This window comes from Lagopus muta, chromosome 17, assembly GCF_023343835.1.
Source record: "Lagopus muta isolate bLagMut1 chromosome 17, bLagMut1 primary, whole genome shotgun sequence".
In the NCBI taxonomy this organism is placed as follows: Eukaryota; Metazoa; Chordata; class Aves; order Galliformes; family Phasianidae; genus Lagopus; species Lagopus muta.
Genome location: NC_064449.1, coordinates 3,531,848 through 3,549,320, shown reverse-complemented (window position 1 = coordinate 3,549,320; position 17,473 = coordinate 3,531,848). Strand labels below are relative to the sequence as shown.

At 47.5% G+C, this 17,473-nt stretch overlaps 2 protein-coding genes across 7 annotated transcripts in view; one reads left to right on the top strand and one right to left on the bottom strand.

Annotated features, from left to right (window-relative positions):
* The window catches only part of SPPL3 (signal peptide peptidase like 3), a 61,088-nt gene extending 57,047 nt beyond the window's left edge, over positions 1-4,041 (top strand). For all 5 annotated transcript variants that reach the window (XM_048964476.1, XM_048964475.1, XM_048964473.1 and 2 more), the window contains 3 exons: positions 917-1,116; positions 2,093-2,202; positions 2,841-4,041. In XM_048964476.1, coding sequence (XP_048820433.1) covers positions 917-1,116; positions 2,093-2,202; positions 2,841-2,912 — 382 coding nt within the window. In that variant the 3' untranslated portion in view covers positions 2,913-4,041. The remainder of the gene's footprint in view (positions 1-916; positions 1,117-2,092; positions 2,203-2,840) is intronic.
* A 4,878-nt stretch (positions 4,042-8,919) lies between these two features.
* Positions 8,920-16,134, bottom strand: ACADS (acyl-CoA dehydrogenase short chain). 2 transcript variants are annotated; one of them, XM_048964471.1, is made up of 10 exons: positions 15,999-16,134; positions 15,593-15,756; positions 13,744-13,893; positions 13,441-13,552; positions 12,886-13,037; positions 12,434-12,604; positions 11,449-11,586; positions 11,106-11,201; positions 10,718-10,774; positions 8,920-10,102 (listed from the first exon to the last, which is right to left on the bottom strand). In XM_048964471.1, exons 1-10 carry the CDS (start codon positions 16,096-16,098, stop codon positions 9,950-9,952), a joined length of 1,293 nt encoding a protein of 430 aa, XP_048820428.1. In that variant the 5' UTR covers positions 16,099-16,134; the 3' UTR covers positions 8,920-9,949. The 2 variants fall into 2 exon arrangements, with proteins under 2 accessions (XP_048820428.1, XP_048820429.1); XM_048964472.1 differs by lacking the exon at positions 8,920-10,102 and having other exon boundaries at positions 10,738-10,806.
* Between the last annotated feature and the right edge of the window lie 1,339 nt (positions 16,135-17,473).

Sequence of the window (17,473 nt, the reverse complement as noted above, 5' to 3'; positions counted from 1 at the left end):
GCTGAGGTTTATTCTGAAATTAGAGTAGTCATAAGTACTGCATAACTGCAGGGGGAGGTGGAGACTGGGGTGGGCAGTGAAGACTTAGCGGGTGAAGCGCTGTGTTGGAGGGAGATTATTCCACATCTCTCCATGGCAGGAGCTCCTTGATGAGGGTTTTAAGCCAGCTCCACACAGCCTGCGAGCGCTTCAGAAGCCGCGCAGTCTGTTGCCATATCATTATTTTATTCTTCTTTCGATGCTGGAGTGCTGAAATAGCAGAGATTAGGGGGTGATTATCTGCATTGATAACAAGAAAATTGGTTAGTTTATTCTGCAGTAAACTTACTTGGCGTTGTTTTCAGAAAAAGATCTCGTGTTAATGGCAGATTTCAATTTTTAATGTGCTTAGCAGTTGGCTCTTCCCTGGGAATCCAACAGAATTACAGTTTTATATGCGTTGTGTCTGAATTAAGCCAAAGATCTGAAAAGGCCATAAACTGATTTATTGTTTCACATTAGAGGAGATTAATCTACACCGGAATGAAGGCACAGTGTTTATCAGTGTGAATCAAATGGGTGGTAGAGCTGTCAGCTGGTACCCAGCTCCCATCGTTGGAGGGGAGAGAGGTGATTGAAGGACTGAGCTGCTGGAGCTGTTTCACTGGGGGACTTCCAGCAGAGCAGCTTAAACCCTGCAAGTAGGAATACCTGCTTTGGAGCAAGTGTCTAAATAAGAACATTTAAAACTGAGCTGACATGGTGATGAAGTCACTAAGGAAAGTCTTTAGTGGCTGGTTTTTATGCGATAGTTTCTACTGCATAAAAGTTTGCCAGTATAAGCAGGGCATGTGCAAAATGAAGCTCAGAAACAAAGTGGAGTCTGGAGCTTGTTACCTTGTGCAGGGGTGCAAACCCAGTTTCAATTGCTCTGCAGTTCCACGGGCAGCCACTTCTCTATGCTGGGGATTGGAGATATTGTGATGCCAGGTCTTCTGCTCTGCTTCGTCCTGCGCTACGATAACTACAAAAAACAAGCCAACAGCGATTCCTGTGGTGCCCCAGGACCAGGGAACATCTCTGGACGTATGCAGAAGGTCTCTTACTTTCACTGCACACTCATTGGATATTTTGTAGGTAAGTAAGTGGTTTAATATGGTTAGCTGCTTAGTGAGCAAGAGTGGGATTATTGTAGATGTGGGTTTGAAAGGCGATGAAACAAAGTACAGAGGCTTTTATTTTGAGGATGAAAGAGATTATCAGCATCTTTCTGTGAGGAACTTTTTGTGCCTTGCTTTACGAGTGCAGAAGCTGCTCTGCTCATACGTGGGTAAGGCAGAAAACATGGGAATTCCTACATGGGTTATGCTGTGAAAGAGTACAAATAGATGATAGTTGCAGTATTTTTGTATTCTAGTGTTAAGCCTTATGATCCTGTAACATTTTAGTGTGTACAGAAAACTGTAAATAGTTGCAGCTGGAATGCCATCTGTGATTTGAAGTAGCTGTTGTCCCTCTCCTCACTAACGGATTTTTTCTCCTTGGTCAAGATGTGTGTGTGTGCATCTGGATCTGTGTGTGTGTGCATCTGGATCTGTGTGTGTGTGCATCTGGATCTCCTCAGCCCTTCAGCAGATGCAATGGAGAGATCGTTTCTTTCCAGTTGTGTTCCCTACCCACCCCTGGCTTTCCCCCGTGTTCCTCTTGGGCACATCTCCAGGAAAAGTGTTCCTGGTGTGAACAATGCTTCCTTCCAGCCCCTCATTTCTCAGGCTGGGGGCCTCAGACTGATGGTCTCAAGAAGCACCAGCACTGAGTAGCACATAGAACCGTTCAGCGTGGTGCACTCAGTTTCCTCTCCTTTGCTTTTTGTTATAGTTTGTGTTATTATTAGCTTAGTCTCTGAGGTTTAAAACTGGAGTGAGGGGCTCAGCACGGCCTAATATTAAAATAGAATAGCTTATAACTATTTAAGGAAAGCAAAGCACAGATAAATACATTTTTCCATAGCCTGTCTTACAGCGGTGGGTAAGGAAACACCTGTGGATGAAAAGGCACAGAACATACGGATGTATGCTGTTTGAAGATGTTCAGTCGCTTCTTTCTTTTACAGGCCTATTAACTGCAACAGTAGCCTCTCGTATTCACCGGGCAGCCCAGCCTGCCCTCCTGTACTTGGTACCTTTTACCTTATTGCCGCTCCTCACCATGGCATATTTAAAGGTAAGGTCGGATCGTTGCTGGCCGTGAGGTCAGTGCTCCTGCAGCAGGGGCAGCAGGTCCTGGGGGCTGTGTGTCCACTGCTCACCAACAGCCGAGGTCAAGAACTGATGTGCAGCTGCTCCTGTGGGAATTCTCACCTTGGGGCACTGAGTAACGGAGAGACTTAAACTAGAAAGTGAAGTGTGAGCATGAAGTAAATGTAAACTAAACTCAGAAGTGTTAGGAGCTGCCTTAATTAAATAACAGAGTTTGTCCTCCCCCAGCTGGCCATGAAAGAAAACGTTTGCACAAAGGATGAATCGAGAGAGGAGAGGCAGGTCTACACACAATGTTATCTTTACTGTTGTGGGGTTATTTTTGAAATATCCATCTAGCAATCTAGAGAACAGAGCCTAAGAAAGGGCAGAATTTTCCACCCACATAAATATTTGAGGTAGATCTGCCTCAGAAATGAACCATTTTGACCTGATGGTGGAAAAGAAGGATGTATTTTACTGGCTTGATTGCAATCTGCAAAACGGGTGGAGAACAGTTTAGCTTTCAGATATGCCCATGGTTACACCTGTATTTTAAAGTCGGACTTCTAAGCAGGCTCTGCAGTCTCTAAGTGCAGTCTCCTGTGCTGTTTTGCTGCCCAGGGCGATCTACGCCGCATGTGGTCTGAGCCTTTCCACTCTAAGTCCAGCAGCTCCCGTTTCCTGGAAGTATGATGGAGCAGTGACCTGAACTTCTGCACTGGTCCCTTTCACTTTATCTTGTGGCTTTGTCATCTCCTGAAGCTGGACTGGCTGCCAGGTACTTGGGAAGGTACCAACTACAGGACTTGTATGAAAGAATTGAAAGGAAGGGAAGGAAAAAAGCTAAGGTGTTCCGGAGCTCCGACTCATCGCCCCGCAGATGTGGAACTGGGGACCCTTCGTGCAACTGCAGCCACTTTCCTCTTTTCCTCACTCTGATGGATCAGTAGCAGACTGTTACCTACTGAGAGAGGAAGAGACAGACTTGAAACTGAAAACGGCTTGAAGTCGTTCAAAAACTCGTGAACACTAAGAGAAAAAAAACAGTTAGGCAAACTGAAGCTTCTTCAGCGAACCCTCATATGCATTGGGACCAGTTTCCTGTCGGACTTCAGTTTTGAAAAGAACTGAGACAGAAGGTCTTCTGTCACAATATTGGGGTTTTTGTTTTGGTTTGTTTTTGGTTTTGTTTTTTTGATTTATTAAATATTTCCTGTGGTGTGAGGTTACTTATTAAATCCACAGACATTGAGTGACTTCTTGCAGTATACATATAAAGATTTGTTGTAACAAGTTACATTTCCACGCAGATGTCATGTTGCAGTGAAAAAGGGCACGATTTTTATACATATATATATACACACACATATAGATATATATATGAATAAATAAAAAGGAAAACCTGCTAAGATCATGCTATGTAGCAGACAGGGGCTTGCTGTAATTTTTAGCATGTAGAGCAGTTTACTCTGGCTTTCTTGTATATGAATCTACAATGAGCTGCTGTTTTTCTCCCCCGTCCTGAAACCAAACCTGCAGTTTGACAACATGTCGTATTTGTACTCATGGACTTCAGGGGATATTTGATTTTGATCAATGTAGCAAAGTAGGGAAGCAAAACGTTGAAACCTGACCCTGTTTGTTTCAGGGGGGAGGGATGGGAAGGGTGTCTTTTTTTTTTTCTTCCTTTTTTACAAACAGCTCCCTTGCAGGTTTTTAGTAGTTCCTTCCTGACCCGGTGCATGTATTATAGCAGCAATTGTCTTTGTGCTTTCTGATCATAGTAATGTATCACTTGTAAATACATTTTTTCTATTTTCTATTTTTTTGTATTTTTTTGCATTTTGTTTCATTAGTGTGCTGTATTTTTCCATGCCCTGCCCCTTAAAGGAAAAAAAAAAAAAGGAAAAAAAGCAAACTGTCCTTTCCTGTTGTGCCTGGTCAGTCTGTGTGTTGGTGCTCTGTACCTGACAGCCTGTTTGAGATGTTTTGGTGGCTGCTTTTTTCCAACCAGCAGTTCAGGTTCTGTTGCTTTATTGCCAGAAAGGTAGCCCTGAGCTAACCAGAATGTTCGTTCATTGCACCTCGTTAGCCTGGTGCTGAGACCTGAGAGCTGAGGGAAGGAAAACAGGAATGTTTCAGACTGAGGTCTGACTGAAAGGACCTGCGAGGCAGTGCCTTCTTACAAACAGGTAAGGGAGCTGAGGTGCAATGTCTGATCCTTTCTGCTCTGTTATTACAGGAGCAAAATTTCTGTCTGGCCAAAGCATCTGCCTGTGCTGTTTTTAATTAACATCTTCCTCTGTTCTCCTCAGCAGGTCTGAGCTCGCAGGCCGTGGCGCTGCAGTGCCTCTGGATGGGCTGAAGCAGATGTGAGGTGGGTAAAACGTGAGGACACTAAGAAGCAGCCCAGGGCTGGAGGTGGTCCTGAACCCTTTTGGGTGGGTGGGCAGCAGGAGGCTGCTGTGACTGGTTGTTTTCCCCCATTCTTCTCTTTCACTTGGTTGAAAGCGTTTTCTCTGTTGTGTCCCTGCTGTGTTTGCTGTCAGATGCTGGTTAGATGTTAGATGCTCGCTGTCAGATGATGGTTAGATGTTAGATGCTCACTGTCAGATGACGGTTAGATGTTAGATGCTCGCTGTCAGATGATGGTTACTTTCAGAAGTAAATACTTTTAAATTTAAAATCTGCATTTACTGTGGGTATTGGATCCCAGACTTGCAGTCAGCTTGGGACAGAGGGACGTCAAGTTTGAGTGTAGCTGAAAACTTAAGAGAATAAAATATTGGTGAGTGTATTCAGAGAGAAAAAGGACACAATTTTTTTGCCTGGTGGTACTGAAGCAGTGGAATATATCTCTAGATCTGTCTGCTGAAGCCTTATCATCTCAGTCCCTCCATCCCCCCGCTAGCATCGCACATCTCAAGTGCTCTCAGTTTCTTGTGAGTGCCCTCCTTTACAATTAAAATAAAAAGTCTTTCTCTGGTTTTGTAGTGGCATTTCTACTCCGTGCCAGGAACTTTTGCCTATTAGTGATTCTCTACACTTAAAAGAATTCTGGAATTCTTTTCTAGTTCTAGTTCTAGAAGTGCTATTTAATTAGAATGAATTTAGCCTTCTTATAAATCAGTATTGCCTTGATGTGTGCTGTGTGTGTGTGACCTTCTGACTTGCACCAAGAAATGGGGTTGTAAATGAAGCGCTTTGTTTCTAAACCACCTCTGAAATGATGGCCTGCCTTCCCAGGTGGAAGCCTGCAGCTGCCAGGTGAACAGAGTTGAACCCAAAGGGGTTTGCAATATTGCAATGGCAGCCACCACTGACAAGAGGAGGATTGTGGTGCCTTAGGTTAACTGAAGCATCGCTGTACAAAGCTGTTGCGTTTGCAGAGACAAAAACATTCCCCTAAGATTTTTGGTTAAATTACAGCTTATAACACTTTGTCCCACTGCTGTCCTGTTGAGAACAAGCTCAACTTTGTGGGGAATAGAAAGGATTTGTACCTCAGCACTCGGCTGCTGGGCGCTCTGAACCTTCTGGCCTTGTTCCTTTGGTCTGGCCGACTGCACGTTGAGGATGAAACTGAGCGCACTGCTGTGGTCCTTTGGATTTCCTAGGGCTGTCTGGGCATGGAATCCCTGCCCCTGCTGGGTCCCTTCTTGGTTTTACTTCTTGGTTCAGCTCTTTCATTAAGCACTTGATACAGATTCCTGCAGTGCAGTCTGGAAGCACCTGTCTTCTAGTGAAAAGTTGTCAGGAAAAAAATATTCGTCTCACAAAAGCTTTTATTTAGGAGTGTAAAAAGTTACTGTCAAAAATAATAATAAAAAAGCTCTGACTGCTGGTTAGGATTGGAACCAGCACTGTAAAATGCCAGGTAGCAAACAGTTCTGGGCTTGGTGTTCTGCTGTGTCTTTGGGAACAGTCAGCTTAGAAACTGCTGCTGACGGCTTTGAAGTTTCCCCACAGGACTTCATCTTCATCTTGAAAAGATTTGGAGTTGGTTTGGATGTATTTTGCAAATGCAGACTAGTAATTCCAGGTGTGCAGCGGCCCATTGGGAGCAGCCTGGGACGGGTGCTGCAGTTTCCATGGTGTGGCATGGAGCAGCTGCTTGTGGAGGTGAACATTTCCTGCTGTGAGCGTGGAAATGGAGTGTGTTCACTGAGAGAAGAAGTCATGGGAGCGATGAGGAAACACGTGCTGACCATTGGGACTGACCTCATCTTAGGACTGACCTCAGTAAGGGAGAAATGGATGCACAAGTCTGGTCTTTTTATACAAGTGGTGAGCAAGGTTTGGATGTTGTGTAGGTAAACAGCAATGGCAGACTGCACTTCCATTCAAATCCCACTGCTGCCTTTTCTCATCTTTATTTTTCCTTGTGTTTACAGGTGTTCAGCTTTTTTAATTTACTGTAATCTTTCAAATTTGGTAATTTTTATGCCTTTTATGATCCCCAATGAAACTGGAACATGTGGCTGTGGTATTTAATGAGGGCTTTCAGATTAGGCAAAGCAAAATTTAATTTAAAACCATTTAAAGCCATTTGTCCTTTTTTGTTTGTTTGTTTGGGTTTGTCTGTGTTTCTTTTTTTATTATTATTATTTTGGTTTTTTTTTTTTGCTTAGCAAAAACACATCAGAAAGACAAGTAGAGGAGAAAGTGATCTGGAGTGAAAGCAGTGCTACAGTAATTTCAGCTGAGTCCTAGGACATCTTAGGTGCCCCCCATTACTGTAACTGTTTCTTCAGCTGGGCTGTGCAGGAACCCCTGGAGCAGAGCAGTGCAGATGTGCTGCCACTGTACGGCCAGGCCTCCTGTCCTGGAAACTCTTCTTAATTGGTGAGTTTTTAACCTCCAGCTGAAATCCTCCAAGGTTTCCTTGCTTCATTCCCTGCAGTTCATTTGTAACCTATTTAATGTACATTCAGAGGGTTGTGGGCAAAAGTGTCCTTGACAAGTGCAGCTGTCCCTCCCCCTCTCCCCCCCATAAGTTGCACATGACCTGGTTTTCCCATCTTGGAATCATTGCTGTGTTGGCTCAGTTTGTAAGCTGTCACGACAAACTTTTGGTTTCAACCTGAAGTTGAGCTTTTGCTGTAAGAGCGTGGCCCTGCTCACACACAGCCAGGTTGGTGCTCAGGCTGGGGGTGGATCTTGCTCACAGCTCTATTTAACAAGCTGCAGAACTTGATGGTGTTTTGCTCTTTCAGCAATTTTTTTTTCTGTAACAGCCCTGAGGAGCAGACAGACACGCATTAAAGCTGAAATTATCTCAGACAGCAGCAGTGGAATAGGATCTCTGTATGTTGCTCAGTGAAAAGCCAGCTCTTTGCTCTGGGAGCTCTGTGGAGGACTTTGTGTGTAACTGTGCTGTTTAGCCCAAAATAGTGCTGAGAGCTGTGCTGTGAGGCTGGTTACCTGTACCTGCCTGAACCTGTGGCAGCAAGGAAGGTATTGGAAATGCATATTTTTTAACAGACTTTGCACCTTTAAAGCATGGGGCTTTTTTTAGATAACAGCAAAAGGGATCTCTTACAGCCTTGGAAAACATTCCTAGGCTCCTGAACATTAAAGTCATGCTGTACTTAGGCCAGTGATTTTTGACCAGCTCCACCCTTTCTGTAGTTTGGTGATGTGCAGCATAAGTTGAATGCAGTGACAGAGCTGCATTGAGCAAATCAGCACCAAATATGCAGTTAGCCAGGTCAGCTGCTGTACTGATGTCAGCTAGCAGGAAGCTCGTTAAGGAGGCATGCAGCGTGCTATCCAGGAGCTCACAAAGGCAAGTTGTGGTCACATGCATGCAGCAGGGCTCCCTGTGGGCAGGCAATTGCTTGATGCTGCACACAGTGTTCTCAGCAAAAGGTCCACGTGGGATTTTGGTACATCTAGTTTGTAGTTGATTGCAGTGTGTGCTCTGCCAGCTGAGGTGTTGGCAGCCAGTCTCCCAGTCCAGTCTTCCGCTCTGAGGGCACAGGGGCAATTTCACTCACCTCTGGAGACGAGTAGCAATATTTAGTGTTGCTGATTGAAGGAGGTATGAGGAGGAAGAGGCTGAAAGCAGGTGTAAAAGAACGATGAAGCAAAGGAAAACAGTGCAGCAGGTGTGGCCTAACAGTGACTGCCTCTTCTGGTGCACTGGCGATTCAGTAAAGATGAGCACTGAACAGTAACACTGTGCTCCCAGTCCTCACTTCCTTGCAGTGACTGGGCCTGCACTGCCTGCTCTAGCTGGGTGGCTGTGAGGAGAAAAAGAACTTTGTAATCTCACTTCCTCCTACAGAGTCATTAAGTGAGGCTTAAAAAAATCATCAAAGCAGAGATACAAGTGGAAATGGAGCTAGAAGAGTGTGTCTTACACCCACAAGACTTTCATTTACAACACATTTGCAATCACTGGACTGGTTTTCCAGTAGACCTACTGATCTCACTGCCTGGCTCTGCCAGATTATGGCAGCAGCAAGGAGAAATTCAAACTCTGCCCAACATGCCAGCAAGCGACCTGCAAAGGGATTATCTGTATTACTGGGACATCTGCAGTAGCAACCACCCAGCACACTGCAAAGCATGGGCACAACTGCTGTATGGGAGGCAGGGAGGGTCGTGCTTCTGTGTCTTGGGACTGGAAGAAACTATTCTGAATTGTCACATTTGAATTTAGAAAAAAAAAGGGGGGAGGGGTGGTGCTATAAAAAAGTTTTTAAAATCAGGTTTTATTCATCTTCTTTCATGTAATATAATCTTGCTGTTTTCTTTCCACATAAATAAATGACACCACAGGAAAATAATCATTTACAACTGGTGCACTCAGTGTCTGGACAAGGGCTGTGCAGATTGTAGTCTTAATCCTATCCATCCTTTCTTTTGGCTTTTAATTTTCAGAAAGCTAATTTTTGCTGAAGATAACTGATGGGGGATGTGTTACTGCTAAATCTTCCTGGTAAGGTTTTTGGTATCATCTGTTCATTTCCCATTTGTTGCCCAAAAATGCATAGAGATCAAAACCTGCTACTGCCACTGTATGCATTTTCTGCCCTGTTAGATAGCTGTTGGTACAGTAAAAGCAGTCTGTGGAACATTCATTTTCTTTTTTTTTAATCTGTCTCAACCACTGCAGCTTCTCTCTTCTTTGCTTTTACAGCTCCATCCATGAGGGGCTCACACCATAAAAGCTAGTGTTTTTTTTTCTGACCTTTGCTTTTACATCCATGTACACAGCAACCACAGCCTGAGTAAGAGCCTTTCATGCATAGAAGTGCCTGTGTCCTCCCTTCTGGCTCCTCTCCTGCTGCAGGTGGGGGAGACTGCACTGCTGCAGCAGGTCTCAGTACAGCCTGCATTGAACAGGGAGCTCACCACAGCTGCATCCCAAACTTTGGGATTTGAGAAGCATGGCAGTGTAACCAGCAGCCCAGAAAGAGTGCACAGGGGTCACATCTCTAACACTGGCACTGCTTCTCACACTGCTCACTGACAAAGCCTTGCAAAGAAAGTACAGTGAGCTGATTAAGAAAAGCAGCCATGAGCTGCTTCCTCTCTCTTGCACGCATGGCCATCTGCTTACAAACTGGGATACAGCCTTCCATGCAACGTACTTCACCCAGAGAAGAATCAGCACATTTTAAGGTCAGTTACTCATTAGTGAGGAAAACTTCCATCGTGATCCTCAGCGCTTGGATGGCTGTTAGGAGGCACTTCAGGGCAGCATCTTGCTCTAAGGTTCTTCAGCTACGGTAGGCCTTCAGCAGTTGACCTGCTATCACCAGTCTCTGGATCTCACTGGTCCCCTCGTAGATCTCAGTGATACGAGCATCACGATAATGACGTTCTGCTGGCATCTCTGTCACATAACCCATACCACCCAAGATCTGGATGGCCTGAAACAAAGGTAGGGGGTTAGAATAGATGCAGGGCCGCAGAACTTGTTTTGCACAGACCACAGCCACCTCAAAAAGAACTAATCTCACTGCATGCACACCTGGAGGAAGCACGTGGGGCTGACTGACACACTTGTAATCAGAGAAATACACACAATTAGAAGTCGTGTAACGTTAATGCTGACATCCCAGACAGCAAATGAGCCACTTCAGTAGTATTTGTTAGTTTTTTCCATATTCAACTCAGCCATGAGAGGTACTGCTCTATCTTCTCATTATACATCAAACTTACTGCTGATTGAGCTGGGTGCAGCTAAGCTCCCCCAGAAAGCACCAATCCAGTTAAAATGCTGATGCTGCCTTTGGACAGCATCAATCATGATCATTAATAACACAGCATCACATGCCTGCATAACCCTGAATCCAAAGAGGTGCCAGGCTAACCAGCTTCGCATGCCTTTGTTAAAAAAAGAAAACAACATATAAGTATGTTCTAGTAAAGATTAAATTTCATCCCATTTTCATGTAAGTGCTTGGCTTGTTGTGTGTAAGAGATGGAACACAAATTGCCTTTCGGCATGCTTTGCAGCTGAGAGTTGCCAGCTGTGTAGTTACCTGATGAGCGATGTTTGTTGCAGCTTCTGACGCAGCCAGCTTGGCCATCGCTGCTTCCTTTGGGAAGGAAAACATCACTGAGGATGCAGCTATCGTAGAAAAAGGAAAGCCCCAATTGCAACAGGAGTCTGACAGTCTGCAGACCAACTGTGCAGAAAAGACAGGCCACCAGCTCTCAGCAGCCAGCCCCTCTCGCCTTGGATAAAAGCAGGGCCCAGCTCCAGAGCTGGAGCTGATGGCAGCCAGCAGTACCTGCTGATACCGGACCTCTAGCAGCACCAGGCTGGGCAGGACTGAAGGCAGCCACACAGCAGCACATCACACATTTGCCTGCCTCAAGCCTGTGCCCAGAGCTGTCACTACTTGACAAATGCAGAGCTAGAAATACCTTTGTGAAGGGCTTCCCGTTGTCTTTCAGCATGGCGGCTCTCCAGGTCAGTAAGCGCGCACTCTCTAACGCCACAGCCATGTCTGCTAACTTAAACTGCAATGACAAACACTGCCTTTGTCTGAGGTGGCTCTGCCTACAGGAAACATAGAGCAGTCTCCCACCTCCGAGACCAGCAGCACTAGAAAAGGAGCACCTCCATCTCAACAGTCTGTATGAGAATGTGAACAACGACCTTGTTCATCCCAGACAGTACGAAGTGCACTGTGCTCCCAAAGCCAGGTACAAGTGAACAACATAGGAACGACAGCACTGCCTGCAAATGACCCAGCCTGCCTCGTACCTGAATCGCCTGCAGCTTTGTGATGGGTGACCCAAAAGCCATTCTCTTTTCAGCATAATCCACAGCACAGTCCAGAGCTGCCTGAGCTATTCCCAGAGCCTGAGAGGCGATGCCGATCCTCCCTCCGTCCAGAGTTTGCTGGGAAAGACAAAATATGTGTTAAATCAAATAACACTTGATCTAAAGAGCACACACATGGCCACTCTTTCTTTCATTTTTCATAATGACTGGTGAATTGGCTCTGTAACCTGACTTGCCCGTTAGGTTTTGATTGCTTCCCTGGCTCACTCTGTTCACAGGAAGAATTTGTGGTACTGTGAGAAAAGACTTGATCTTAATCCTGAGGGTCTCAAAAAAGTGATTGGTGACTGGAGAGTTCTTCCAGCTTTGCAGCTCAGCCCTTCTCAAAACATCAGGCCAACAAATGGTGCATTTTCTCAGTGAAGAGTGTGCCACTGCAGGGAACAAGCTGGACAGGGGCCTGGCTTCTGTTCATTAGTCACACACATGCTGTTATGTCTGACTTCTTCCACTTCTTTTAGACATTTGTAGCAGATTTAGACATTTAGTGATGCAGAACATACTCTGTGCACCCAGGACAACTATCCTCAGCCAGAATATTTAGGGAAAATGCAACGTTCCCCCCCTTTTTTTAAGGGTACAAAATGGAAGAACAGAACTTGAGTAGATAAGCAAAATTAAACTAAACTGTCCCTGCTCACACTGTGCCTTAACAGCACTCCTGAACCAGAGCGCTGCCACACTGAGCCTACACAAACAGCACTGCCCAGGATCTATAATAAATCAATGATTTACTGAGCTCTATCAATGAGTTCTCACATGTTGGCAAATGGGTCAACTGTCTCATGTTATACCTTACAGTAGCAGCTCTCACCAAAGTTATCCTAAATGTGAAAACAGTTTTAAAAACGGCCGGTTTGGGAACTACTGCTTTACACAAATGCACCCGTGATCCATCTCTTACCATGGCAATTTTGAAGCCCATTCCTAGCTGCCCCAGCAGGTTTTCCTTGGGTATCCGACAGTCCTCAAATATCAGGTTGGCAGTGGAAGAGGCTCGGATGCCCAGCTTGTCTTCTTTCTTCCCCAGGGACAGCCCCGCAGTTGGCATAGGAACAAGGAATGCACTAATGCCCTGCAAGAGGACCCAGACTCTTAGGAATGGTGTTCAGTTCCCACTTACCTGGTTGTCAACAGGCTTCCTTCCCATTTTTTTTCCACAGGAGACGTGTGTCTGAGTAACAAGAAGGAATGGAAGGCACAAAGAACAACAGAACCAGCACACATCAAACCCCCTCCTCCCCGCTGTGCAACATCTGCACAGCTCCAAACACTCTACGTGGTCCTCAGAACCCTTTCAGAATGATTCTCCCTTCACTTCCAGCCCTTTTTTCCCAACCGACCCACTGCTCACACCTTGTGCTTCAGGGATTTATCTGTAGTGGCAAACACCACGGAGGCCGAGGCGTCCCAGGCGTTGGTGATCCAGGCCTTGGTGCCATTCAGCACCCACTCGTCACCATCCAGACGTGCCACTGTGGATGCTGCACCCGCATCACTGCCGTTCCCTAAGCAAGGCAAAAAACATTCAGGCAATCAGTTAGCAGTGATCTGCAATCGGTGCAAAACCACCACCTGCCCACACCCCTGCTGCCAGCTCACTGCAGTGGTGTCACCCCTGTCTCTCCCATAGGAGACCCAAACAGAAAGGAGGAAGGCCAGTATGTCAAAGATGCACCCATCTCTAAGGTTTTGCTCACGTAACAGGGATGAAAATTTTCAGCACAGCCCATGGGGTAGCAGGTAGTAAGTACCTCGGGCACCAAGAGTTCACTTGAACATTTAAATGGAATTGCTACAAACCACCTTTCTGCAAACTGTTACAGTCCGACAGACCTGAAATCCACTCTAAATCTGATTAAGGAAGTTACCCTATGTTCCCTGCAACAGGAATGCTAACTGTAACATTACCTGGTTCACTTAGAGCAAAGCATCCTATTTTGTCCCCGCTGGTGAAGGGAGAAATCCACTTGTGCTTCTGTTCCTCAGAACCATACTTGAGTATTGGCCCTAAATACAGAGACTTTAAGAATTGAGAGCTGAGTTAGCACCTCCTCAAGGTACAATCGATTAACACCCAGAACACCAGCGCTCTCCAGAGCACCGTAATTCACAACAGGATCCCATTTCTCACATACACCCCTCTCCAACAGCCACCCCGTGCTCAGACTCGGCTCCACGCCTGTCCCTCACGCACAGCCTTGAGACACTCACATTATTGACACTGGCAATGACGCCTGTGGACGCACAGCCCCTGCTGATCTCCTCCAAGGCAATGGAATAGGCCAGGTAGTCGAGGCCAGCTCCTTTGAACTGCTCTGGCACTTCCACAGCCAACAGCCCCAGGCTACCCATCTTCTTCACCTGCACGTGGGAAAAGCAGAAGTAAGATTCTCTGCACCAGCAAACACATGCAGACACACAGTCAGGTCACAGCAGGGCTACACACGGAGGAACAATGTGTGCAACTCCTGTTGAAATGGGAATCTGGCTGCACAAACTGCTAAGTGTGGCTTCATGACTTCACTGAGAGCTATACACGGTCACTGCTGGCTTGGATGAGCTCTTGCTCATTTCAAGAGCTGTCTTCAGTATTAGGAAAGGAGGGAGCCTTTTAAAGGTGAAATATGGTGCTACAGCCCCACCAGGATTTTCTCCACTTCTCACCAGAACTTCTCCCATCACAATTCTCTTGTCAGCTTGCTAATGAAAATCATTAGAACTCTATCTTTGCGACTGCTGTGCTTCACCCCATGACTGCACCACGGAAGAACGTTATGAATTGAAAGACCCACACAGCAGTTTGCAAAAAGGTGATTTTTCGTTCCCACTTAAGCCAGGTCTTGCTTTCCAAAAAAATGTGTTCAACACATTCCAAATTATTCCAACCCTAAATTCCTCAGCTGGACCCTGGCCTCATAACTGGAAGCTCTTCAGAGCACACATCATCTCACACGGCATGTCTTAATAATATCTAAAAATGTATGAAAGGAAAAACAAGCTTTCCTCTGTTTTTACATTTTAAATGCAACGTCAAATTTAGCCCAATCTTTCAGTGAAGTTAAATGCATTACCAGGCTGTGTATGCTTTCACAGAACCTGTGAGGAATTCTAAAACAAGTATTTTCCCTCCTGCATGGACAGCCAGAACATTTGTCCACCATATCAAATGCAGAGGATGAACAAAGGATAGTAGTTCATTCTATATCTAAGTTGCTTTATCTTTATTCAGGCCTTCCAGAGCCTGAAAGGGGCCCACATAAAAGTTGGGAAGGGATGTTTATAAGGGCAGGTAGGGACAGGGTAAAGGGAAATGGTTTAAAACTGGAAAAGAGCAGATTTAAATTAGAAAGTAGGAAGAAATTCTTTACTGTGAGGGTGGTGAGACTCTGGAACAATGAGGTTGTGAATGCCCCTCCCTGGAAGCAATAAAGGCCAGGCTGGATGGGGTTTTGAGCAACCTGGCCTGCTGGGAGGTGTCTCTGCGTATAGCAGGGGGGTGGAACTAGATTATCTTAAAGGTCCCTTCCAACCCAAACCATTCTATGATTCGATAATGTTAATAAATACTGTTTACACTTCCAATTTTCTCCAACACATTCAAATTCAACAGCATATGTCATGTACGTGAATGAGTGAATTCACCTGCTCAACGTGACACTAATCTGCTGTACTGATTTCCAAGTGAGGAGTCAGAGGTCTATGTGGAATCTTAACAGACCACATATAACAGACACAGTACCCACCAGATGCTATCACCTCCTACCTCCTGACCGTTCTGCTCCCACAGAGGAGCTGCTCGAAGAACTGACAATTCAGTGGTGCTAACGCTGGAGAACACGAGCAGCTGAGGAGCGCAGAACGCACACTGCAGCTTCCACACTCAGACAGCTCTCCTAGAAACAGGCCTAAACCTCAGCCCTCTGCCGAGCCAGCAGAACGAAACCCACGGAACGTTTCTTGGTACGAAGGTCAGAGGACGCTCCGTGCCAAAAAAGCCCCCAGCAGCGGCTTCCTTCCCCGGGCACGATTAGAAAGGCGCCCACCGCAGGGCAGCGCGCACCTGCTCGGCCGGGAAGCGGTGCTCCTTGTCCAGCTGAGCCGCGAGCGGCATCAGCTCCTTCTCGGCGAAGTCCCGGCACGTCTGGCGCAGGATCTGGTGCGTCTCCGGCAGCTCCACCGTCTGGTACACCGTGTGCAGCCGGCGGAGGGACCCCAGGGTCCGCGCTGAGGGAGGGCAGAGCCGTGAGGCGCCGCGTCCCTTCGTCCCTCTCCCCCCCCCCCCCCCGGACCCCTGGACCCGCGCTGAGGGCGGCGCTGCCATGGGACGCGGCCTCAGACCCTGAAGGGCACCGGGGCGCCGTGGACCGCCCTCCCGCTCGGGCCGCGGCCGCTCCCGACCCCCACACGCAGCCCCTCGGATCCTCCCGGCAGCCGCGGCGGAGCGAGGCCGGGCTCCGCGCCCTCACCCCTGGGCAGCCCTCCGCCGCGGGTCACGAGAAACGCCAACGCCGCCGCCGCCGCCGCCATGGCCGCGCCTGAGGGAGCGCGAGGAGCAGCACTGCGCATGCGCAAGTCATCAGGCGGGAACAGCGCGAGACGACTCGAGGTCACGCCCCTTCCCAGCCCCTCAGCCCCGCCCCCAACGCCGTACGCCGCCGTACGAAACCGGGAGGTTCCTTTATTCCACGCGGGGCGGCAGCAGCGCCACTGCCACGCGCGTCCAAACCGCCGCCGCGCCGCCTCGCCGCAGGGGGGCGCTGCTGAGCGGGGCGAGGCGCTCGTCCCAACCCTCCGCTACGGGAGGCAGCGAGCACCAGAGGGCAGCGCGGCACGGGGGCACCGCGGAGGAAGACGCCGCTCAGAGAGGGCGGAGGACGGGGACAGACGGACGTCAGCAGGAGCAGCCCGTGTGGCCGTGGGACGGCTGTCGGGAGTCCGCAGCCCAGGAGCGCGCAGCGAGGCCGGTCTTCACAGGGCAACACTGGAGAGGTTCGGTGTGGGCGCGGCGCTGCTCCCAGTGCTGCTGTAGAAGTGATGCTGGTCTCTGTGCTGCTGGAGGATCGCTGTTGGCCCCTGTGCTGTTATCACTGAGCACGCTACAATCCCAGCTCTTCTCCCAGCTCTGCTGTGTGACCTTACACACACACTGTGCCTGCTGGGACAGCACTCAGCTCATAAATCAGGTCCCATCCTCTCCCCCCATCTCCCCTGCGAGCAGCTCTGATCCATCCCTACAGCACCACACCAAAATGAAGGATGATGCTCCATAGAATCATGTTTACCAAAGACACCATCCCTGCCACGAGGATGAGGTTGGAAATCGCTGACTTTGTGGTTACAATCAAGTCTTTTTAATGCTGGGGTGCCTTCTTTTAAGGACTTTTTTCCTGCAGCATGTTTGTGGGCAAAGGCCTTCTAATTTGGCCAAGCAAACAGATACCTACAGGAGCTGAGGGGTGCCAGTACTGCCTGCACAACCCCCAGCTTTCCTTTGGTCTTCCTTTACTTATTGCTGAATAGATGATACATTTATAAATGGAAAAGCATTGCCTCAATGCTTTTTCCTCATCCCTGCTGGCTGAGGTAATGACTGCTTCAGACAGAAATCCCCTTTCCTACGGGCCCTGAACTCACTCACACCCAGCAGTGCTCTCTGCTTCTCAGAGCAGCAGTCAGATGGCACCCAGTGCCCCGTGAGCACCGGACCTGCACAGCTGTGTTGTCCCCTGGCTCAGTCCTCACTGCTCCTCTGGCAATGGTCTGTCTCCATTTTAAGTATCTTTACTCAGTGATACAGAAAACAGACGAGAATCGTCACATTCGTAAGAAAAGCAGGAGGTTGCTTCATACAGAAAGGTAAAAGGAATGTTAAAAGGCACCTGGATTAATACTACATATAAATTCACCTCAATATGCTACAACGTCCTGGAAACACCCGGCA